At 33.8% G+C, this 26,638-nt stretch overlaps 1 protein-coding gene across 1 annotated transcript; it reads left to right on the forward strand.

The window, feature by feature from the left end:
• The first annotated feature begins 2,864 nt into the window (after window positions 1-2,864).
• On the forward strand, window positions 2,865-21,415 carry LOC119081057 (type-2 histone deacetylase 1). Its single transcript, XM_037189772.1, has 4 exons — window positions 2,865-2,999; window positions 10,426-10,670; window positions 10,746-12,227; window positions 21,091-21,415. Exons 2-4 carry the CDS (start codon window positions 10,548-10,550, stop codon window positions 21,394-21,396), a joined length of 1,911 nt encoding a protein of 636 aa, XP_037045667.1. The 5' UTR covers window positions 2,865-2,999; window positions 10,426-10,547; the 3' UTR covers window positions 21,397-21,415.
• The last annotated feature ends 5,223 nt before the right edge of the window (window positions 21,416-26,638 follow it).

Here is a 26,638-nt window from a genome sequence, read left to right on the forward strand (position 1 = left end):
AAATCTATATTCTAAATCTAAATCTACATTTTGCTCCATTTGGCCAAAAATGAGCCATCATGGCTTCATGGTGAAAAATCGATTTAAAGAATGTCTTGGCCAGAAATATGCCAGTAAGTTTTATGATTCTTTGGAACCTCGGACATAATGTACTATTAATGTTGATATATTCACGCCAATGCAATATATGTTTCTAGTAAGTATGACACGCATAGTACCTTGTATATTACTCAAACACTCTTTTTACATCATATAGACTCGAGTTATTAACACTCGACATATTTACCGGTAACAAAATGTACTAACATTGAACACATTAAGTGATAGTAGATTACCTGAATCTAAAAATTTTCAGGTCAGATCAAGCATCCCGAAAGTTTTACAATTGAAACGAGCAATTGAAAGTTCAGGTCCAGGTCAGATTTAGCTAAGCTCGAATTCTTATCGTGTACCTACTCTACCAGTGTACTAAACAACAACTTCTTATTCACACTTGGTCATGGTCATTATTACAAAATTAACATTTTTGTATTTAATAAAGAAGTAAAACAGATGCGTGCACAATAATAAATTGCGGTCAGATCAGGCTTGAAACGTCCACAGACCGAAATTGATGCATGAAAAAGCTAATTTAAATAACTAGCTATTGCAACACCGACGTCTATTATCTAGTTTGCCATAATAAAAATTGGTAATAAATATGTTGTGTCCCTCGTTTTTCATTTGTAATAACAATACAATGAGGATAATAAAATAACGAATTTAACATAATAAAACTATTAATAATAATTCGATAAATAATTTCATCAAAAATCGTGATGATAATGTTGTATCCCTCGATGTATATACACCGAAGCACCTAATTGAATTTTAACACTACGAATAAACACAATAATACGAGAATTTTGGGTGGTAAAATTTTCATGTGATTATGGTAAAATAAACAGCAAACGAACGTTGTGTATAAAAATACGAAACATACAAAAAAAGGAAAAAGTGTATGCATAGCAAAAAAAGGCGGGGAAGACAATATAACTCGGAACAGCAATAATAATTTTTGATTAAATTGTCATGCCATGTGGAAGTTATTTCAATTATTTTATTGTAATAAATCGGAATGGGTTTTAATATGGTAATTTCTGGGTATTTTCTACATAAATAACTGGAAAGTGTATTACTATATTTATGCAGTCTACAAGCGAACTTATGCAGAACAACATTTAAATTTGTAATACATGAAATTGTCCACTCAACCTTTCAATACATCAAATCAACAACATGGGTATACAACATGAGATATCTGGCCAATATGGTCTTATGTAGCATACCCCTTGTTAATTATTATTATTATTATCCATTTATTTCAAGAAAAAAATATAAAGGTCACAGTTTCCTTTCTCTAATTATTACATAAAAAAAACATTAAAGCAAACGTTAACAAAAAGAATAAGTCAAAAAAGGAAAAATTAGCCTGCGTAGCTTCAATTCGCAATTTTAACGATTCAAAGAAGCTACGAAAATCTAATGAAGTAAAAGATTTAGTCAAAGATTTGGTATTAATCTGGCGAAAGTTTTTGTATTAAAAGAAGAAACAGATTCAGCAATTATCACAGATTTAGAATACCTGTGACACTTCTAGTGCTTTTTGTAAAAGGATAAATTGACATTTTGCTAAACTTAATTTTGAGTCTTATGATTTAAAAAATTGGGTTTGATTCAGGTCTCTCCGCCCAAGCTCATGGATCTGTTCTCATTTTTCTATATTTCTCATATATCGAAGCGTTCCCAGTTACACATAAGAAATCGATTCTTCTACCAAAACATTTTTCATCGAATTGTATTATAGTATTGCATATTGTAGCGACATTTTGCCATATTTTCTACATAAATTTTTAAACACAATCCAAAACCAACCACTATTGTTCCCCTGTTTTCATCAATTCAATTCTCAAAATTTAACTGGTATATTCGTTGTTTGCTTATATGGTCGACGATAATATTCGGAGTTTTGTTTTAATTTTATTAAAGAAAATTGAGAACAGAGAGTCCCCATACCGCTTTCTGCTTGGGGTAATTCTCATTTTCCTTTAATGTTTATGTTTCACTCCTTCAAAACAATACAATTCCATCGTTCAATACAATACAACAATATGAATCGTAGTAAATATGCAAACGACCCATCCCCGACTACAGTATACCCTTTCCATACTAATAATCTTCATTGAGGGTATTTTTGTCATTTGTCTTATTTACAACTGTAAAAGTAAAGGAAATCGAGGCATGGAGGCGTCAACCGAACCAATACTTTCAACCTCACCACTATCAACAGTATGTATACCATGATGAAAATCACCCCATTCGTTCAGTCACAGAACGAAACAGCTATTGGTCCGTTGAATATATTAACCGAATCGTTACTTATTGGGGAGGGTACTAACATTAGTGAACAGACTACGCATGTACACGCCCGACATTTAGTTACAGCAGAATCCCATATACTTTGAGTGGCAGTTTTTTGTTCTTCATATAATTGAAGGGTTGGGTATTATCCGGCACTTTTTGGTGGTGAAACTGATTCGATTAATACTGAGTCTCAGTTGTAAAATATCCTTCCGACGGATTTGTTTTGAGTGGATTTCGACATAGATGTTTGTTTCATTGTGGAAAAATGTAATGGTTTTAATGGTCATATTTGATCGAATCGAAAATAAAAATGTTTTTGCTCTTCGTTGACATGCGTGAATGAAAACTTCAGTGAATGTAAATGTATTTTCATGTATAAAACAATCAGTGCGTACATCTGAAGAATAAGAAGTGACTGTGAATTATCGCTTTCTTTTGGATTGAAGTGTTTATTATTGGATACATTTATGCAACAAAGATTATTGATAAATAGAGAAAATGGATACGATGTACAGTTGAACAAAGAGAAAGTGAAATTCGAAAGACAAACTGTTAATTAGCCAGAGGATTATATATTGACAAACCGATTAGTAAAGGTGATGATAAATTCTAATTTCTTAATTAAACTTTTAGAAAAGGCTATACATCTGTTATCGACAACGATGACAAAAATGAGCGAGTTTTGTCTCATATGTATGGTAAAACAAATGAAGTAAAAGATGTTGTATCAATTACTTTGTAACATATTACATATTGCGGGATGCTGGCCGTTTCTAAAAAGTTAATTTGGAAACAAAAATTATAATGATTAAAGATTTTGTGTCTGATAGAGCCAACAGATTATCTTGTTAAAGAATTATGTGACTACCTTCGCAAATCACTAATTTATTCACAGTGTGCTTATTCATATTCACTCACCATGTTTCGTTCGCACTTTTGGCAATTCCAAGTGAATGGGAATCGGTTATCGATAACGACGACAAAAATAATGACAAGCTCTTGGTAATATGGTCCTTTATATACTAAACTGCATGTTTCAAAAAATGAAGTACAAGATTTTAAATCAATCAATTAAAAATACTTTGATCAATGGAAGTAATTGATCCGATAATAATACTGATCATATGCTTGTCGCCTGTAACAGGTTAATAGTACATTACGTGCGCGATTCTAAATTTTTATTCTGACGAGTTGGGATAGTATAGCCCGACCCGAAGAAAATGGCGATATTTCCACTCGTCAAAATAGAAAAATTTAGAACTCCAGACATACTGTGCTTAACATGATTAGTCAATGTAAATGTATATTTCATACGAGCCTAGGGCCATTCACATTTACTTAGTACTTTGAGTTTGAGGCCAATGAATTTTAAGTGGATAATATTTGCTTCTTACGTGTGAAAAATAGGAAAGGCGGCTGCAACGCTTACTGTACTCCGAAAAATTGTTTAAACCGCCGCGTGTTACTCAAGTTAGAAATGAAAAACCAAAAATGCTGATTTTCAAGGTGCCAAAATCGACCCACCCTTATTTCCATAGTGTATAACGGACGTTAGAAGTATCCCTTTTACTTCACAGAATTGCTACTTCTTAAGTTTTTTGAGTTTCGAAGACAAGTTATTGCAAAACGGAGACAAAACAGTTCACACATTTCTTTTTTTTCAATAGGAGAATTATGTTTAGAAACTAAGAAGAAAATTAATAGAGTTTTCCCATATTTTAGTACATTCTGCTTGACATTCTGCCATAAAGTTACTGTAGTCACTGCGCACGGTGTGCCTTAACCAACTTTAAATGGAAGTGTCGCACCACATCGGATTTTTTTTGCTAATTCAATAGGGGGAGGTAGACTGGTTACAAAAATAGCAATAATAAGAAAAACGGCTGGGAGATTTTTTTTTGCGACCACTTTGAAGTCATTTTTCCATACATTTTCATGTATTTTATGAAAATGACAAAAATGTTTTTTTCGCCAAAATACGCATTCACAATTTTTATCATTAAAAAACATTATTTTTAGCAAAAAATTCTTCTACAGTATGCATCTAAACATTGAGATTTCGTTTATACAGCTATTTGGATATATCAAATTCTGCTGGACATGAAAAATAAATTGGGTGTATAAACGAAATCTCAGTGTTTAGAGGCATACTGTAGAAGAATTTTTTGCTAAAAATAATGTTTTTTAATGATAAAAATTGTGAATGCGTATTTTGGCGAAAAAAACATTTTTGTCATTTTCATAAAATACATGAAAATGTATGGAAAAATGACTTCAAAGTGGTCGCAAAAAAAAATCTCCCAGTCGTTTTTCTTATTATTGCTATTTTTGTAACCAGACTACCTCCCCCTATTGAATTAGCAAAAAAAAATCCGATGTGGTGCGACACTTCCATTCAAAGTTGGTTAAGGCACAGGGTGTGCGCTTATTTTCATGTGAACCAACTTCATATGGTGACATTTGTTTCGTAATGACAAATGTGAAGTTGGTTCACATGAAAATAAGCCGCAAAGAATGAAGTACTATGAAAAAAATGTGGCGCCTCTACAGGCCAACCCACTTGAAAATTTAATAATTGTATAATTTAAAAAAATTGGAATTTCTTTACGTTGAAGTTAATTGCGGCTTGTCAACTTTCGGCACCCTGGACTTTACTTAAATCGTCGAGGAATGCCTCCAAATAAATTTCTAAAAATCCAAAACGGAATTCTAGATTTTTCGAAATTTATTACGATTTAAGTAAAGTCCAGGGTGCCGAAAGTTGACAAGCCGCAATTAACTTCAACCATTTTCCTCGTTTGGTGTGAGTCGCAAAACTAAAACTTAAATATAAAAAGCGAAATATTCCATTTGTTTCCAATTTTTTTAAGAATTTTTACCCTCAAGGAGGCGAAGTTCCGACAAAATAAAAAATGATCTCTGTATATTTCGGAGTTTTATAGTTAAAATTAATGAAGTGAAAGATTCTGTTTCAATACATCGCAAATACTTTGATCAAAAGGAGTGTAATAGATTCGGTAAACATATTGTTGATGTGATTGCCGTCCGTAAAAGTTTAACCTTTTGGAAACTACAAACACTATCACGATATTACGTTGCTCCTGTTGTTTATTCATCATATAAAAGAACATTTCAGCTTGAGACCATAAGTTATTTTATTCAAAAACGTGACGTAAAGCTAACTTTACTTCACGGAGCCAAAACTCCACAAATTACACAAGAAATACCATTGTTAGTAATGTACTAATTGTCCTAGCTTGTTCGTTTTGACAATTCTAAGAATTTGTTTTAATATTTTCGGAAATTCTGTTATAAGCTAATAGTTAAAAACAAGAAATCATTTGAATCCAGGCAACAGGTAACGCACTTCAAGCATAAGTGCTTCGAGTGTGTTGCTAAAGGTCTCAATGAATCTAGCAACGGAATGTACAAACTTTTTTTTCACTCAAATCAATTATTAACGTTGGTAATCACGCACAGAGTTTCTAGTTTGTCCATTAATCATGTAATGAAATTGTATTAATCGAAGTGCAAGTATCGGTTCGGAGTGTAATTAAATAAATCGAAAATACTATTTCTGCCTGAAATCTCTCTAACTATTCAAGACATCAAGCGCATCGTTAGGCTACTTAATCATTGATTTCATCTAAGCGTTTTCGACAGATTGCGACCATTGCTAGAACTCTACATATTACGTATTTTGTTCCTGTCGAAAGTCGACTATCAGTGCTGTGGGATACCTTTTTAATGTCAACAAGAGGACCACCCTCTTCTTTGTTCATTTAATACTTATCGTCGCTATGTTATCGACATCAGCTGTAAAAATACTTTTAGCCTTTACGTCTGTCGTTGTGCCAATTTTAAAAATACTGTGTGACGTCTCGCTTGGAAATTTTTTACTTGGCTAGTGGCAAGATTAAATTTGATATTCTTACTGGGCTAGATTGGAAATTTGATGCTTTGACTAGTGGCAGGTCTGTCGCCCGACCCGAGAACAAGGGCTAATCAACGATTTTCAGTATCATGACACAACCGCAATGACGCATTTACGTATGTGAAGCACGTAATAGTAATATGCGTGGCAGTCTTGGCCGGCGGTCTTTCTTCTTTTCCGCGTGTTGAAAATGCCTAGAAACCGCTGGACAAGCCAGACGCCCACATTATTTTAGAAGTAAAAGATCTGAAATCCAAGAAGTTTTCCAAACAAAAAACGTTGTTTTCAGCCTGTTGGGCTGAAATAAATGTATACTTTGCGTAAAGATAATAGTCGTTCATATAAATCATATGGGATCCGTACGATTGTATACCTCAAATATACACACAGCTTCTAGAAATGAATACAATTATAACTATAAATATATATGACCTAATGGATAGTACTCCTAATTATATTTTTTAAAGTTTACATATAGTGTCCCTGAATATTTGAATTGCATTTGCAAATACTTTACACCGTTAACCTTCATTTTTGCTATACTAGCAAAATATATACTCATTACCACTTCAATGCGATATGCTGAAAATGTAAGGACCATTATCCTTAAACGTAAGTTCAATGTAAAAGCTTAATGATGAACTTCAGTCTTAAGAACATCAATAAGATACAGTATAGTATTTCAGTTACGGCACAACATATAATATACACAAATACACCAAAATGTTATTGTCTTATATTGCCTGTAATATTTTATCAATTATGTGCTGTAATACAGCACTGCTGTATACATCGACATAGAAACTCCCCCATTAAAATTGTGGAAAATTCGATGTTTGCTGCTCTAAATGAACCAACCGCTACACAAAATTCAATTACTCGTGCCAGTAAATGACTTAATTAATTTATATGTTTTGAATGTACGCGGTGTATGCTATCGTGTTATATAGAACCATAATATAGTTACACCGAAATTCTGTTACATAAAATATGTTCAGTTTTGTATGAAATTAATTCAAAATGTTTTTGGAAACAGTTGAGCGAAAATTCTTTTCAATTGGTTTTTTATACAAACCGAAATGGGTTCGTTTGGATTTTGTTTAATGGTGTGAAGGTTCGATTTAATTTATTTTGAATGTACGAACGGAAAAAGCCTTCGTAGTCTTTTGAGCGACTGTTTATAGGTATTGTCCCATTTTTTTTTTTTTGGAAACACCTAGTCAGCCGATCAGGAGGACCAAATATCTTTTCGGAAAGTATTCGTATGAATCATTTGCGCAATACAGTTAGCCCTAATCAATCCGCCACAATTAGATGTTTTTCAGCTGGTCCACTCATAACATATTTAACGGTTTGACTAGTATGACTATCACGCCTTTTGTGGACCGGCTGTTCTGAAGAAGATTGCTTCACAAATTTATTTGGGGTTAACTGTACTTCAAACAAAATACGTAGCAGATTTATGAAGACGTCGATAGACGCCTGCCGGTTGTAGGACGAATTCATTACAGATTTTCTTGTTTTGATCTTATTTCGCTTTTGCGACAAAACAAAAAAAAGTTTTTTGTTGTGGATTTCAATCATATTGGTAATATAATTATCGAATCTGTCACAACGATTTAACTTATATTTGAAATATTTTACTTCATTTGTTTTAACACAAATTCCACAATGAATATCCTATTATAATTGTTGCTACAATCATATGCCGTTGCCGTTCAAGGTCTTTTGAAATGGTCAAGAACTCAAAACTCATCGAACCGGTGAATCATTTTATGTTTTTCGCAACAAGTGACGAAAAGTAGGACTTTCCGTTGCCTTTATTGCGAAAAACGTTGTATATAACTCGATGATAATAGTTATTTATACAATCGAGATGCAAAGTACTTTATTAGGCTCTATTAGGCCTAATAAAGTACTTTGCATCGAGTTGCATACAACGTTTTATGCCACAGAGGCATCTAAGGTCTGCAAATTTTGCATATTATGATGCTGAGTGGCATAAATGTTTTTTTAGGCACACGATGTGTATCGAGAGGGAAACCACTATATTTTATTGACGTGATTAACATGATTAACCAGTGATTAACATGATGACGAATCAGTGATTAAGCAGCATTTGACCGGAATCGTCGCAAAACCACAATTAATCGTGATTTTATCTATATATCACGGTTAATCACTGAGTAGCCGTGCGTATTCACAAAAATCATCAGTCGCACCCATTGATTAAACAGATTTATTAAAACTACCAACATTTTATGAACTTAAAGTGAAACGCAAAATTTGTGAATATCCCTATCATACTGCTCAATACTCACATGAAACTGTTTGTCATAAAATTAATATTCATATTGGAACCATAAATACATATTGTGACGTATCTAAGTCAAAGTTTACATTCAAACATTCAAATTCGAAACCATCTTAGCATCGGGAAAATAATCCTAAAATAATTAATTATGAGTTCAAACATTTCCCGCACGTAATTACTAATTAATTAAACATATTAATAGCATCACCTTTGTTTAATATAATTATTCACCTTTCATTACAACGCATCAATTTAATTACAAACTGAAAACTCTTCATTTAGGAAATAATTTTTCAAAAGAGAACTCTCGCGAAAACCTTTTCTCGTTTCATTTCGTTGCCATTACATAATATAATCCCTGTTAATCTCCTTTCACCTAATTCTCATTTAATTTTGTTTCATTTATTTGAGATGAGTTAGAAAGTGTGGTTTAATTTGAATTAACTGGGTATTGTGTTTGAGTTTGTAACGAGTCATTTAGAGTCTTGTGTGATCGACCGAAGTTTCAACTTAGAATTTATCATCGTTTTGATTCTGAGCTTAACAAAAGTTCCCTGAATTCTTGCTCGAGTTAATTCAAGTTATCTGAACACCGTTTACCGGAAGATAAATATTAAAAGGAATTTTATGAGAACTTGTTACCCAGCAAAGGTATGAATGTAAGCTAACTTTTAGGTGGACAGTGTCGGACTGGCTTTAAAAAGCCCTTCGGGCGTTGTATGAAGAAATTTTTGAAAAGGACCGTCGTTGCCGTTTATCCATACAAAAATCAAAAGACCCTTCGGGAGTCGCCCGAACGCCCATAGGGCCAGCCCGTTGAGTTAAATGTGTCACATATGGCTACTCATCTGTTATAGACAACGAAGACAAAAATAATGACAAGCTCTGGGTATGGTCCTTTATATAGTAAGATTTGAAATCAACAGATTAAAAATAATTGGCTAGATGGAAGTAATAGACCCGATAATAATAGTGGCCATGAACTTGGCGTCTGTAATAGGGTAATATGAAATTTAAGCGTATGAAGACTCTGAGGAGAACAAAGTACAACGATGCCGTCTTTTGAATTCAATTTACGAAATGTATGAGATCACGGCAGAGTAAAAGTAACCCTTTACTTTTACTCTGCCGTGATGAGATGTTTACGACAAAAAATTACCTAAATTTCGAGGGCAAAATATTGGATATGAACCAAATGGATGGGAAAAGTCTTGATGATATTACTTTAATTGCCGTTCGATGGTTTAAGACAAAATCTGCGTAGACGTACGTTAACATGCTCGCGTCTTTATTATGTTTTACTGCACATAAACATATCTGAATTACCGAACCAGTTGAGACAGAATGACCGAAGGTATTTCATCTATTAATATACTGTTCTGCTATATAAAGGAAATTATGTTAAATCTTATGAGGTAAAAGATTTCGTTTTAATCTGTTGAAACTGTTTGAAACTCTGAAATAGTTCCTTGTTCAAGTAGTAAGTAAAGAAAGTGTATAGTTGATTTTCACGGCTGTTCACCCGAAACTCATCTTTCACCTGCATTTCCAAGTTACAAACACTACTCTTCACATAAAAAAGTCTGATTTCATGATAAAACAGCTATTTTCTCACCACCGTAAAACATCCTTTAAACCTTCTACCGCTGAACAAAAAATAGGCGAGGGTTGCGTATGCGTTTGATGAACAGAATATAGGCATTTTCCTCAATTCTATCAGATTTTCTCAACCAAAACAAATCTATAAACTTTTTCGTTTATTTTCTATTTTCAGATCAAAACAACACATAGAAAACACATTAAGAATGAAGGGTTGTGCTGAATACTGAATGTGCCAGATCGTTTAAAAGCATATTATTTGTTTGAGTGAGCACATCATTTTGTTGTCTTTCGAAAATGGAAGGGAAATCACCAATATCGCCTCACTTAATGAAACGGGCTGTTGACTCTAAACTACCACAACCAGATTGTACGACAGCACCGATGTCTCCATCGTTGAACAATCCCAAACCGAACCAGGTATGAAAGTTAATGTGTGAGAAGAAGGCATCTGCTTTTTCACTTGTAAATCCAATCCTTTCCACTTTATTTTAGGTGTCAACCGTACTTCTTTATGGCATTCCAATCGTGTCCCTATTCATTGAATCTCAAGAACGTTTATGCTTAGCTCAAATATCGAATACTCTACTAAAGCAATTTAGTTACAATGAAATTCATAATCGACGTGTGGCGTTGGGTATCACATGTGTCCAGTGTACACCGGTACAATTAGAAATTTTGAGACGAGCCGGTGCAATGCCGGTAAGTTCACGCCGATGCGGTATGATAACTCGACGGGAGGCGGAACGTTTGTGTAAATCGTTTCTAGGCGATAATGCGCCCCCTCGGTTGCCAGATGATTTTGCATTTAGCGTTCATCATGAATGTGCGTGGGGCTGCAGAGGCTCATTTCTACCAGCCCGATACAATTCTTCGAGAGCAAAATGCATAAAGTGTTCCTATTGCGGATTATTCTTTTCACCAAATAAATTTATTTTCCATTCGCATCGAATTGGTCCGGGAGATAAGTATGTGCAGCCGGATGCGGCCAATTTCAATTCCTGGAGACGACACATGAAGCTCAGTGGGGCCCCACCCGATGAAATAACACATGCGTGGGAAGACGTGAAAGCAATGTTCAATGGTGGAACGAGGAAAAGATTAATGAATTCGTCACCATCAAGTTCGCATCACAACAGTCACGGATCGAATCATCACAGTATGCCATCGCCAAACAATAAACGACTCAAAGAGTCACCCATTAGTCCACCAATCATTCAGGCTGCCGCTGTTGTTGCAGCAACGAACCAATTCCCGATTCGACCATCAGTTAATCTACATCCGAACAGCAATACGTCAACTAGTCCTAGTGCTGGTGATATACCATTACCATTTTCTCGTTCCTTTATGATGGACTACATGTGGCATGCACAGAACAAACACAATAATTTTCAGTTTCCTACATATGCGATTCCATGGTTAAAGCGGCCGGGGTCAATATTATTCAATCAACAAAGTAACAATGCTGCAAATAATGAAAATGGACTTTGTGCGCGTGGCACTATTGAGCCAAAAACTATGCCATTTTATTCTAATTCTGCATTCAAACCTGTGGTTAATAATAACATTCAGTGCAATACAAGTGGTAACGTGTCGAACAGCAACGGTATTGATTCGGTAAACCGTGTATCGAATGAATCATCGACTGCAGCATTAATTGTGTCAAATTCGCCAACAGATGACGATCACCGTTCGTCCTGTGAATTAACGGCAGACGGTGATTATCAACATGATAATGTGTCGAGTGATGACGAAATGGTTGATATTGAGACGACAGAAGACAATTGCACCGAATATAAAAATAGTGTTAACGAACTGGTAAAGGAAAGCAATGAGATTAAGTGTGATAAGGATGAAGACGCTGATGAACTAGACGAAATAAATGTTTGTAGCAAAGGTAAAGGACTGGAGCAGTGTAGCAGTGAGGGTTTTGTAGATTTATCAGACGATTGGCATGGTGTAGCTTTTAAAAAGGAGGTGAGTTCGTTTTAGTTATATTTTTAAATATTCTTTTCACGATGCAAAATTATTAATTAATGAAAGATAACCAAATTTTCCAAATTTAATGATTAGTATCCATCATAAAAATCATCTCTTTATTAAAGACCAATAACATCTCGTCAATACAACCCGCCTTCAATCTATTTTACGATCGATTATAATTATAAGGAATTTCTTTTTTTATTCAAGTACCGCCAGTAATGCCTATCTATACACGTATATGACGTATATTTATTATATACAAAGCAATCAGCTTTAGTTATGGCTTATCCAACAAGTTTCGGTAATTCATTCTTTTCGTCTACGGCGTTCTTTTATAATTTTTCAACAAATTACACAACCCAATTTGAATTTTCCACCCAACGAATATAATCACTTGTGAGGGTTAGATATTCAATTGCTTTATTTTGTGATTAAATTTGTCTGTTTTTGTGTTAGTTGTTGTTGTGTTAGGGTGTCGTCTCCTTTTGATGACAAGTAAGAATGAAATACTAAAGTAAGATTTGCTTTTCTTGTTAAAAAATTTTCATTCACTCCATAGAACTCCACTTTTTTTAAAGGAAAAAAAAACAGCAACATCCAGCTACCATCATCTGTTACTATCGCAATTTGATGTTGTCTCATTTAATTCTGAATCGCAGTCATTGTGTAATGTGTACAGATTCATTTGAATAGACGATCTCGTTGAAATTGTTTCATTTAATATTAATTGAATGTATGAATAAAAAAGCAATGTGTAGTCTCTTTAAAAATGTCATTACACAAAGCTGTACCGTTGTCGCCAGTCAAAACGGTTGTACAAAATGTACATAATTTAGTGATGTTATATCTAAAGAAAGAAAACTCTAAATTTTATTTATACATTTCGACAATTTATTGTCCTTTGCTGCATTTTCGTTAATTCGGTTCGGATGTCAATGATTTCAATTCGAGAGCTTATTCTAGAGGAGAATGGAAGAGCACATTACTGAACAATGGGACATACGATGGAAATGGTACTCATTGTGTGAAATTTACCCATCCAAGGCGAATCCGAGGTCGGTAAACACGCAAGATGCCATTTTCATCATTTGTCCCATTGCCAAATAACGTATTTTATTCGTAAACTTGAGGTAAAGTTTTGGCGCCGTGAACTTCTTCTTTAGTTTTACGTACTTGTATGTAAATTTGTGGTTTTAACAAGTGAGTATTAATGCTAAATATTTGGAAATTGTTCATCATTTCTCGAAATTTCACTAAAATTCCTTGAATTTCTCTTATTTTCCCTAAATTTTATTTAGACCCTAAATTTCACTAAATTCGACTTTTCGATCGGCTACGTTTCGATCGGTAAATATCACACAAGAAGTGACATTTCCAGCATTTGTTCGATTGGTAAATAATGTACTATTGGGAATGTGGGACGTAAGTGCACTTTCACTGCTACAAACAGTGGAGTTAAGTATACTTTACCGCACGCTAGAATCTGAATCTGAAGTGATCAAAAACTCGATACCATTCTCGGGGCTGCTCAGAAGACAATTGAAATAAACCTAGTCTTAAAATAATTGTTCCTAATTAGCCATTATACATATTTCTTCATAGACCCACTAAAAATGAAAACCTCAAGAGTCCGAAAAGAGGCACATCTTAATCTTAATTTCGGTCTTCTATCAAAACATAGCTAACGCCGACCCGTACGAAACACCTATTCGTATCAAAAGCCTTTAATGTGAAACTCTTCATTTCTCTTACTTCATTTTCTTCTCTGCTGAAAAACTATTCTCCCTTTAAAATCACTTACACTATCCACTCTTTGCCTTGTTATCATATACAACTAAATTGCCGGAGGCAATATAGACAGCCCCGTACGAAGACAAATTTCATAAATTCCTATTTAAACAGCTATATACCGCTATATTTAACTATATTTCACTATAAATAAACATTTCACAGATAAATATATGCTATTATATAGCTCTATATGCCTGTATATAGCTCAATATAGCTGTATATAGGTATATATAGATGTCCGTATATGGAATCCCTGAAACCCCACACACATAACAAATTATTTCCATGTTAACAGAAACTCTCTAAGTATCATTTTTCTCAAGATATTTCTATTTTACTAAAATCCAATATGGCCGCCGGCAGCCATTTTGTTAGGAGACCGGAAATAGTACCGACGCTTTACATTCGTTAATACCTTTCAAACAAAAAAAATTCATGAAATTCGGTCAAAATTTACTCGAGATATTGTCAAAATACACCACGTTCACTGTACTTCCGAGTAGCCAGATAAGAGCTCACTCCAAGAGACCTAGCTCACGCTCCGGAGAACATAATTTCATAAACTTTTTTTTCCCTGATTGGTACGGTCAATACCTATCTAATAAAGCTAAAACAGACGAAATATGTTCAAATGTGGCCGACCTACAAGCAAAAACTGCTTGCCGCCCTGTGCCTGTTCCACACCAAGGGGTCTAACTCACGAGTCGGTCATCCGATTTCCATAAACTTTTTTTTTGTCGATCGGTATTGTAAATACCTTTTATTTGACGTATCACTTACAAGTTTAACGTTTAAATGTCCGGAGATATCTTCGAAAAACCGTAAAGCACTTATTGGGCCACAGCTCGGGAGGGGTCGATCCAAAATCACTCATTTTAGAACTTAGCCTGTCTTTTGACATTACCAAACGGGAAAAAAAAAGAATTTTCAAAATCGGATGCGTTTTACTCAAGTTATCGTGCAGACAGACAGACGGACAGACGGACAGACGGACATTTTTTTTTCGCGGATTTGGCATCTCTAGACAACCACAATAGGTTTCCCCTTACTCAGGGAGTCCAATTCGACGTGTTACAAACGTATGCGTAAACCTATAAGACCCCAGTACTTCGTACGGGTCTAAAAATATTGGTCGACTCCACTGGTTACAGACGGCAAGTATATGACCAGTATTATTATTGGGTCTATTACTTCTATCGATCACTTTTAATCTGTTGATTTCAAATCTTGTACTTCAATTTTCTTAACATGAATTTTTCTATAAAAAGGACCAGATTACACAGAGCTTGTCATTGTCATTGTGACAGGCTAAAGGATGCAATAAGAAAACTTTCTTTATTCATTTTTATAAACTCAAATTTGTATCATACAATGAAACAAATTCCACCCATGGAGTGGCAACTATTCCTAACAAAAGTTACCCTAATCCTCGCTCTAATCTATTTATCCAGAACCATGGAAACTTGCCTGATTCAAGAGAAAAATAACTTAGCTTAGTAAACTGAAAATAAATCATCTCACAACAACCACAAAACAAGGATGTAATAGATTTCGACACAATCGAAAAAGACATTTCAACATTTTAGAGAAATTAGAATTAGTTGAAACTCTTCTTGGGATAAGCTCCAATGACAGAAATTTTCCTTCATAATAAATTCTAACGGCGTGGAAACAAAAAAGCGGAAGCATGAGAAGTAATTCCAACAATAATCATAAATCAAACACACTCCGTTATTGAATTACACTTTGAAAATATAAATAATTAATCAAAGACAACGGTCAATCGAAATGCATTTATTAAATAATCAAAATTAAGCACATAACGGCATCGAGGTGTCGGAAGTATAGTGTCCAAATACATTAACTCCGACTAAACCATATTCAAACCATAATGCAGGACTAACATTCAATAAAGTGTTTGGATAACACTTTCATATCAATTAATTATTGAAATCAATTGATTTTGATTGAAGTGTAGAGGTGTGTGTATGCTACTAATGTTATGTGGTACTTGAATGGCTGCATGGTTGGATGGTTTGAATGAATGCAAAGTATTAGTCGTGTATTTTATACCCACAATATTGGGTGAGTGAAATCGAATTGATTAGTGTAAACGATCGTATCACTGTTCATGCACAATGTCAGTTTAAATATAATTACTTTGTGGCTGTTTAACGTACCTCCTTTCTCGTTCTATTTAATGATGGGTAACTATTACGAAAGAGACTGATGGGTGTGTTAGTTGTGCAATCCCGTGGTTGATTGTAACACGTAATGAGCACGAGAATGGCAATGTTTTCAAAATGTACGAAACCCACATGATTTTACCACTTGAAATTCTATTCAGTATTATATGTGAGCTGCAATATTACCTTTTTTTTACAAATGGGAAAAGCCTTGCTTTATCTTCAACAATAAATCAGTCACATATGTGCACACATGTCAATTTTTTTTATACACATAGCACGCAATTTACTGTAGCACTCTATTCCACAGTGTCCTATCTTGAATGTCCAATTCAATTATTACATAAATAAAAAATGCTCTTAAAAACTCGCCACCAAAACTACACAAACTTTAATTGTACACATTCAATATGACTTTAATTAACAAAAATCCATCATTTTTAACTCGTTAAAGCACTTCGTTGTTATACGGTCCGTGTAGATTTTTTTTGTCGATTACAAACTCGTCGGTTTTTTGTTAGAATTCAAAATCAATGCCCGATTTATAACTGAATAATGAATGCATGGGGTAAATATGATAACTCAGTTGTCCGGCTCATTTTGCGGTATTTTTATGGTGTAGTGAACACATTGTTTTTGTTTTCGAATTGGTTTGGAAAAATATAATCGCTGAGCTCAGGAATTGATATAATATAAGCTTGCATGGGTCATATATTCAGTATAGCCTCGAGGGACTCTGTTAAAACTTCCTTTCGAATCGACTAATCTGCAGTTTCTATAAATATAATTTACATGATTAAAAATCAATTGATGATAACAGATCACGATTTTCATGTGTTTATTTTTGTATTTTATGGTTCCAAACTTCATCTGAAATTATTGGAAACGATGTCTGTTCAACGGCACTGTGAACCAAACACCAGAACAGAATTTCTGTAAAGGACATACGCGACTCAAAAGTCAAAATTTCTTATAAAAAAATAGTTCCATGTAAAATAAGGGTCAATTGACTAATAAAACATCTGCTCTGGTACTAGGTTTACAGTGTTTTTCTCTCGGCTTTGGTCTATTACTTCATTCCATCTAACAATTTTCAATTGACGCAAATTTTGTTACTTTAATGGTTTGAACATGAATTTTGTTTATAAGGTAAATGATGGAGAGTTGACGTAAATTGACAAGACCAAACTTTGAACTTGAATTTCTCATCGATTTTGGAACTATGTTACATGGAACCACTTTTATTTTAAAGATTTATCTTTTGTTTACTTAATTAACATAAATTTTATTAATTATTGAAGATTTCGTTTAACAAAGTTAATTAATTTATAAAAATGCAGAGTTAATACGTGAACCGTGAGTTGTCCGATTTCATATAAATTCAATAAATCGTGGATTGTCCTACATGCAAACGTCATAAGACAATTCGCGGTTTATTGGATGGTGAGTTGACCGATCATTTTTTCTTTATACAAATTTACACGGACAACTTAAGATCCCTTTTCCACTAGGTCAACTCTCCATCATTTACCTTAATATAGTAGACTGTATAAGCCATAGCTTTAGGATTAACTTTTTGTAGTTGCCGAAACCGTCCGTAAAGGTTGATTACTGTTGTAATCGTTTCTTTGCAAAGAATAAAAATACAATCTTATCCATTGAGTGCTGTTATAAGAAGATCCTTATTCGGTTGACGTTTTTAGCATTAATTTACATCGACAATACTTACTATGAGACCCTATGAACACTAATACGAAATACTTTCCAACAATTACAAGTTAAAGGTAAAAGTTGTAAAGATCAATTAAAAGTTTTTTTAAACGTTTTTCGACTACTTCAGGTCAGTGAAAACAGATACATTAAAGAATTCATGTATTTAATTCGACAAGCCGCAGCCGATTCCAATCCAATTAAAGTCCTCATTAACATTCGTTGTTCATACGTTACGTAATTACTTGCGGTGGATAATTATTGTTGTGATTACATTCACTGGATTGAAATATAATTTGAGTCTTTATTTGCGGAACCAGACGTAAACTTTTTAGATTTATTGTTGGAAGATTTTTATGTCTCCTCAACCAAAGATTAATTAATGAGATTTACGTGAAATTAATTATTCGTTGGCGTTGGTACAGGAGAAACCGAAAAACCATTTTTCAACATTTAACCCTCCTAACACTTGACGTTATGTAAGCACAATGAAGTCTGAACTTTGTTCAGCTAGAGAATCCTGAAGTAAAACTATAATTGGTCTGTCTAAATATATCCAATTTTACAATTTATAATAATAAAAAAAGTAAGCGTCTATTACATCATTACTACAAATCGAATCCCTCTGAGTATAGTCAAAATTGGCTCTGCACCTAATCAAATATTCACCCCATTTTCAATTGTTGCCACCAGAGAGAAACAACATTATATTCAATTCATTGCACGAAATAATGTTTCAGATTTGTTTTGATTTTACTTGGATAGAAAGTGTGGCACGGTGTGTCGTGGCAGTTGTGGCATTCGGTGTAAGTCAATGTTATGCCAATTAAATTTCTTTCATGGTTATTTTAATGTTCTACAGATGAGAAACATATTACTAGAAAAATTGTCGAGTCTTATATCAAAGCATTTTCAATTGATGCAAAATCTATTACTTCATTTATTTTAACTTACTTTTTTTAATTAAGAAAATTCATTCATGTACAGAGTACGTACATTTTTCTATATTCATAAAGACCACATTAACTAATATTTATCGTTTATTTTTATCTTCTATCGATAACATATTTACTTACTTACTTAGGCGGGCAGGACAGCCATCTGTTGGTTTTGGTCTCATCTACCTTAGGCTTATTTCTTCAGTCGGACCAATTCCGCCCAACGTTCTCAAATCGCTTAATCTTTGTGCATTCAAATCCCACTTAACTGCATCTGGATTTAGGTCTTCCTGGTCTGCGGTATTTGTGTAGTTTTGCAGTTTTAGTGGCACACGTTCCTCATCCATTCTTTAAACGTAACCGAATCGATTGATTTATATGTATTTGACTGTATTAAGCTCTTGTAAAGCATTATTGAATCTTCTTCGCTTAAAAGTGCTTCTCATCTTGTCAGTCATACACCAAGCTTCCGATCCATACATTACAACTGGTCGTACCAGTGATATGTACAGTTCACACTTAAGGTTACGATTAAACGTTTTTGATCGAAAGAATTTTTGAAGGCTGTAGCAAGTCCTCTTACAAAGCGTAACCCTTCTACGTACTTCCTCTTCGATGCTATTATCACTGTTGACTTATCGATGACATATGCTGTTTAAATTTTCGCCATCATTCCGGTAAAATATCGTGGACACACTTTATGTTTGCTGTGACGCTTTTCATACGCTCTTCTGTTTAACATTAATTAATTGTAAGACTTAGTGACTTATTTTTGGCCAAGATATTCTTTAAATTGACATTTCAAGCCCCTTATGGCACATTATAGGTTAAATAAAGAAAAGAGTAGTTGAAAACAAGATCTACACTTTTTATAATCTGGCCAAAAATATCCCATCACAACAGTGAAAAGCCAGTTACGATTCTTTTAACAAATTAACAGCTTTTATTTCAATTTTATGCATATTTGACCCAGAGTCAGTCGACTATTAATTTTGACGATTGTTAACAGTTTTACCCGTCGTCACATGTCATTTTCCGGCCAAAACTGAAATTATATATAAAGCCACGTAAAATTATCCCAAAGGCAAATAATAATTTTATACCTTCGTTTGAAAGGTTAATTATTTAGGCGTAATTTAGGCGTAGTTCGACATCAAACATATAAAGTAGACCTCAACGTTGTAAACAACTTAAGTCATATCATCACAAACAAAACCCAACATATTAATTTAATCTCTTCCACAATGTGGAATCCACATACACTCGTCGATTAAGGATGCCTACGTAATTCATATAAACTTTGTAATGCAAACAAAATTGTGTTAATTCAAAGTGCGTATACCATCCACCTACACCTAACTAGACGATGAACTAAAACCAAACAGAAGCACCCTCTCTCCAGTCTGTTTCATCATTCATGCATACATATATGTATGTGCAATCAAACCATCATTATCAACATGATCATTATTATGATTAATAAAATAAAACGACACAAAAGGAGTTCATTCATAATGAAATGAATTGGTTATTATAAACATAACATGGGCGCATTACACAAAAGCGGATTAAATTCAATTCAATTTTTGATACTGTAATTTCAATTACATAATGGAATGTCCAAATATTTACTTAAAAATTGTTTACGCGCAATATCAAGTCGTTTTCGATGGTTTTTCATTTTCACAGTGAAAACGCGACAGAGCAGAGAGGGATGCGGTATACTATACACATTTTATTAGTGTGCGTGTTTAACATATTTTCGATGTTTTCTTTTCGCTCTGTGAACGATAATTATTTACATATTAAAATATTAGGGACAGGAAGAGACCGATATGCATGGTCTATGAATATTGAAGGTAAATGACTAAAAGAGGGTAAAATCGTCGACTACATCTTTATATACAGTTCCTTGTACAAAGATTGAAAGCAATTTCGATAAATTGTTTGTGTAAGTGAAAGATTAAAAATCATTTATTTATGTGGCTTTTTGACGCTCGTGACAGGGGTGATAATTGTTTGATTAAAGTAAATTGATGGCTGGTAAAGATCATTTATTGGATCGATATAAATTTGAAGAAACAATTTTCGGAATTACCAATGTAAATACGGAAAAATATTAACTAAATTTGGATGACCTACAAATCATAAAAATTACTTTTTGTCTTAGAAAAGACATTTTTCTTTCTGTTTCTCCCAATTGAGAATAACATATATTTTTCTTCATTTCAGGATCCAAATGGAACCGTCGAATCCCGAACGCCAACACCTACGAAGTTAGCCAGCAGTATAACACACCATCATTACCGTACGACATCATTAAACATTCCGAATCACATTGTAAGCAACACACTAAATTCATCGCCCACTAATCCTAATATCACTGGTAGTACAGCTGAGTTTTGGAGTGTCGCTCGACTCTCGTTGGATCGTACCAATGATGTACTGAGTCGGGTTCCGTTTTATCGACATGACATTTCGAAACACTTGCACGTTTTTCGACACGGCGATGTTACACACACTCATGGAGTGGGTTAAGGATATGCGGAGGAAATATTTTTTTTGTAATTAATTTTTAAGTAAAATCTTTCAGAAACGGTTGTTGGAGTCAAAGGCTAAGAGTTACCATTTTGGCATTCGTTCTAAATTATAGTAGTCGATCATAGGATCAAGTAACCTAACTGAATTTTGTAATATAAAACATTCTTCATTCCGAATAAAACAGTTCAACGAAATAGTCGTTACACCGATAAGAAGTTTATTTCAATACCACAAATTCTCCAGGAATTAGTTAGCCTCCAATAGGTTATGGGCCCAGGATCGCTGAATTGTGAATCGTGAATAAAGATTTTTCATCGGAAAATTATTCGAATCAAAAATGGAAAAGCTACAATTTTCGAAGTTAAACGGAAGTAACTACCAAACATGGAAATTTAAAATGGAATTGTTGTTAATCGATAAAGATTTATGGGATATAATCTCCGAAGCGCGACCAGCTAATCCAAACGCCGATTGGTTAAAACGGGAAGGGAAAGCTAGAGCGAGAATCGGTTTGATGGTGGAAGACAATCAATTATGTCATATCCGAAAAGAGGCAACTGCTGCTGGAGCTTGGAACGCTCTGAAAGCATATCATGAAAAATCGACATTGACAAACAAAATCTTTCTATTGAAGCGGTTATGTCGAATGCAAATGTCAACTAGTGGTAATATGGAGGAACATGTAAACACAATGTTGGATCTGGTAAATCAATTGGAAGCATTGGGCGAAAAATTGGCCGATCATTTAGTGGTGGCGTTATTACTATGTAGTCTACCGGACAGCTACAACACATTGATAACTGCACTGGAAAGCCGCAACGAAGCCGATTTGACTCTCGAAATGGTGAAAGGGAAGCTCATCAACGAGTATAAGCGAAGTAACGGTAATGAAGCGAATTCATTATCATCGAGTCAAATGGAAAGTGCGTTGAAAATTACAAAAGGAAAAGTGGAATTCACTTGCCATTTCTGCGACAAGTCAGGACACATCCTACGTGATTGCTATCACTTCAAACAATTACGAAGCGATTATTTTGAAAAATCGAAGGACAAAATGGAGAAATCGGAAGATCATTTGGAACAATCGAAGGCGAAACAACAAGCAAAGAAAGTTGTTGTGAACAGCTCGGATGAATCTGATAATGAAGAAACAAAACTCAAATACAAATGCTTTATGGTGAAAACAAGTAAACTAGAACCTACAGAGCGTGTGCGAAATTCTGATGAGTGGTTCATCGACTCAGGAACTACAAGTCACATAAGTAACAATCCGAAATTTTTCACCAACATGAACATGGAAAAGAAGTATCCGGTCGAATTGCCAGATGGCAGAGTAACCTTATCGTCAGGTGTAGGGAACGGATTCTTGGAATGTATCAATGGCGACGGTCGAATACAGCTAATTTTGATGAAAAATGTTCAATATGTACCGGAACTGGAAAACAATTTGCTATCTGTGAGAAAATTGACAAAACTTGGTTTCAAAGTCTATTTTGAAGACGATAAATGCTTCATACACGAAGATGATGGTGAAGTCATTGCATCGGGATCCATTCAAAGACACGATCTATACAAATTGAACATCGTGAAATCAGTTGATCTTAATCCGGCTAATCAATCGAAATTTGAGATTCCTGCTGGTCATTCAAACAAAACGAAACATGCAATGATAGCTGAGAAATGCAAACAGACAACAAACACTGAGTTCATAAAAGGCATTCCAATCAGACGATCCAAAGCAAAGAAACCTGGATCCATGCGTTACAATCTGCAATCAAACGAGAAATCCGATTACGTAGATGATGGATGGGGAGGAACAAAATGTTCAAACTGTTTGAAGTACACCAAGTTGACGAAAGCGATTAAACTTCGTGGATTTGATGACTTTAAAATATCTTAATCTTTGAGGGGGTGTGTTGGAGTCAAAGGCTAAGAGTTACCATTTTGGCATTCGTTCTAAATTATAGTAGTCGATCATAGGATCAAGTAACCTAACTGAATTTTGTAATATAAAACATTCTTCATTCCGAATAAAACAGTTCAACGAAATAGTCGTTACACCGATAAGAAGTTTATTTCAATACCACAAATTCTCCAGGAATTAGTTAGCCTCCAATAACGGTTAGTCAGTTGATATTGACAACGATGGCAAAAGAAACCGTTGATCTCTGGTTTGTGTTTTCTTACATTTCTATGTTAAAACCATTGAACTAAAAGACTTTGTATTTTACACTAGACGACACTTTAAACAACGGGAGTAATAGATTCAGTCGGAGTATATGGAAATGTATATACACACTGTTGCCGTTTCTAAAAGATTAATTTGTTCTGAAGAAATTTGAGCCGAAGAGAAATTGCATTAATCATGTTTAGTCGAAGCCGACTTTTCATGCCTCGTAATTTATCCGACGGGCGATAAACTTAAATACCTTTAAAACAATCCTTTAGGCATTCTTAAATTCAAAATTTCACTGACGTCGACTGTACATTTTCAGAATCATCAATTTACGTTCATTCGAAATTGTAAGTAATTAAAAATGCCGGGAGCTTTAAGTTTCCAAGAATTTATACTTTAACTGTATGCATTCGTTCGGGTGTATAAGTATATGTATACAACCAAAGGGATCAGTTGAAAAGTTCTTAAGTCCTTAAAATTAGTAATAATGTGAATTGTGTAAATAAAATGCACTGACTAAAATGCCGGCGATAGACGTCTTCACAATTTGTAGTGTTTAGTTTAAAGCAAATTGTTAAATTATTTAAATTTAAATTACAACTTGAAAATTCAATCAGATGAGATCGTATTGCGTCCACCATTTAATGTGTAGAATACTTAAACTTACTAATTTTATTCAACGTCATTTAATTAAAATAGTAACAGAAAACCCAACTTAATTAAGCGCAATTTTGCAGCAATATGTACTTTCAAATATTGAATTATAAAAATAACTAGAATGACCCTTAGCAATAATTTATAAAATCAAAAGACTTCATCAACAACTAACAACGTTCTAACAGTGACCGTATTTTTTAGAAATCAATTAAAACTATAAGTAAAAAAGATATTTTCTTTGTAATAAAATTCATGTGAAATCTATCGTACCACCGACATAATGCCATGCAATGTTAATTTCAAATACTGCCCAATTCAACCCACAAATTAATTAATTTGGTAATTAGAAAATTTAAATGAACTCTAGGAGTGAACATTCCCTGGAACATTCTCTGACAACTGATAACTTACGTTTGTTCTATGACGATACCTGTGAAATGCCCATTATCCCATTATAACTCATGGTCTGTTCTATTTATACTAAAGAAAGGAAAACTAAATTGGTTTAGACCTTTCATATATAGCTAGTCATTTGTTATAGACAACAACGACGACAAAAACAAGCGATTAGCTCGGAGTAGTGTTCGTTTATATATCAAAACCTGTCGTAAAACTAAAGAAATAAAAGTTTTCATATCAAACACTAAGATATACTTGGCACAAAAGAGGTACAGTGAACGACATCTCAAATGTCTCACTGTCAAATTTTTCTGAGAATTTTATTGTGTCATTGCAAATTCACAATGACATTCTCTGAAAAAAATGACAGTGAGACATTTAAGATGTCGTTCACTGTAACAGATTTAATCGTTGGCAGACTTAAAGAAATTAAAATGCGGCGAAGAAACCCGGGCAGATCCTTAAATTCTCGAAGAAAACTTTTATTTAATATTTTGTTTCATAAATCTATTCTAAAAAATGAATGAATTCGAATCGTTTTTTTTTAATTTGTGGCAGTTTGAGACAATTTGAAATGAAAACCATTATGCTAACGTTACCCAGAAAAAGTTTGAAATTAAATATTATTCAACTCATTATCACTGTAAATATTAGCCATATAAATTATCATAATGAAATCTTTAATAGTTTTGTAGTTCTAAGAGAATATTAAATAAAAGTGAAATTGTAAAGGTCGAAATAACGGCAGAAAAACTTATTGAAAATAAAATGTAGAATTTCTCTTATCAATCTGAGTTTTTCTTTAAAGTAAATGAAGAATAAAAAGGTAAGAATCTATACGTCGAACTGGAATTGATACTCCGTTGGCTGTTAAACCAAGCCCTATTCACAGAGGAAATAGTATTGAATGATATTGTACATCGAACCAGAAATCGCCGGTTTAACTTGCCTAAAAAAATTCTTATAGAAAATGTACCGAATTTGGAACACCAATTTGAAAACGGATAAAACTGAGAAGCATCAGATAAGCTCAGACAATATAAAGAAAAGCAATCATCCGACACATTAACAAAAACCTAAATTGCACATTTATTCGCAAAGGAATCTCTGCAGAGTTTTTGATTCACGTATTCGAAATAAAATGCCATTGCTTATACATTTTTATCGGGTGTGTACTTATAACGGAAAATATTAGTTTGAACGAGACCCCAGAGACTATAACAACCCAAATTCAGTTAAACAGAAAAAAAAACAATCAAATCCAACTAGAAAACGGCTATAATGTGATCTCGTATGTTTCAATGCTGGTTTTTCCCTCATCACTCAATGTTATCGTTTGTTTTAACAAGGTACAAGGTATATGGTTTATAGATACATTGTTTTCAGGAGTTAAAGTTTATGCGGAAGGGTACCCTTGTTTTCAAAAAAAATAAACTTTTTATTGTTAAATTGACACATCAGATGGTGATAACTTGGTCCGCTGCAAAATAGCTAATATATAATGAACTTCATTCCATAAAACGTTTATTACGATGTTGAATGCCACCTGAAGTGTAAGGAACTGGCATAGGGATTCAATGTAAGACTTTTCAATTTAAAATGTGAAGTAAATTGAATGGGTTTTTTTGTAAGGTATGGTACGGTGAAAAGCAAAAGATTTATGAGCCATAAACCATCACTTTGTGATGCAAATCACTATCAAAGCGGCTTTTATCTGAATGGAGAAATGTTGCAAAAAAAAAGCTTTGCTGACAATTTTCAAATTGTATAAATTAAATAATGATTCTGGCATGGGTCATGTGTATTATATGTACCACAAACAGCGCATTATTTACAATTTTCCAGGCTAAAAACGAAATTCAACCCGAAAGCACACAATTATAATTACTAAATCGCCTTTTCAATTAACTTAAAATGATCCATTTGGGCTCATTATTACACGGAATAATTTGTTGGAAAATGTATTTAGATTATCTCTATTAATACCTTACCTATGAGCGACGGATA

The sequence above is a fragment of the Bradysia coprophila genome, unplaced genomic scaffold (assembly GCF_014529535.1).
Source record: "Bradysia coprophila strain Holo2 unplaced genomic scaffold, BU_Bcop_v1 contig_350, whole genome shotgun sequence".
Classification (NCBI taxonomy): domain Eukaryota; kingdom Metazoa; phylum Arthropoda; class Insecta; order Diptera; family Sciaridae; genus Bradysia; species Bradysia coprophila.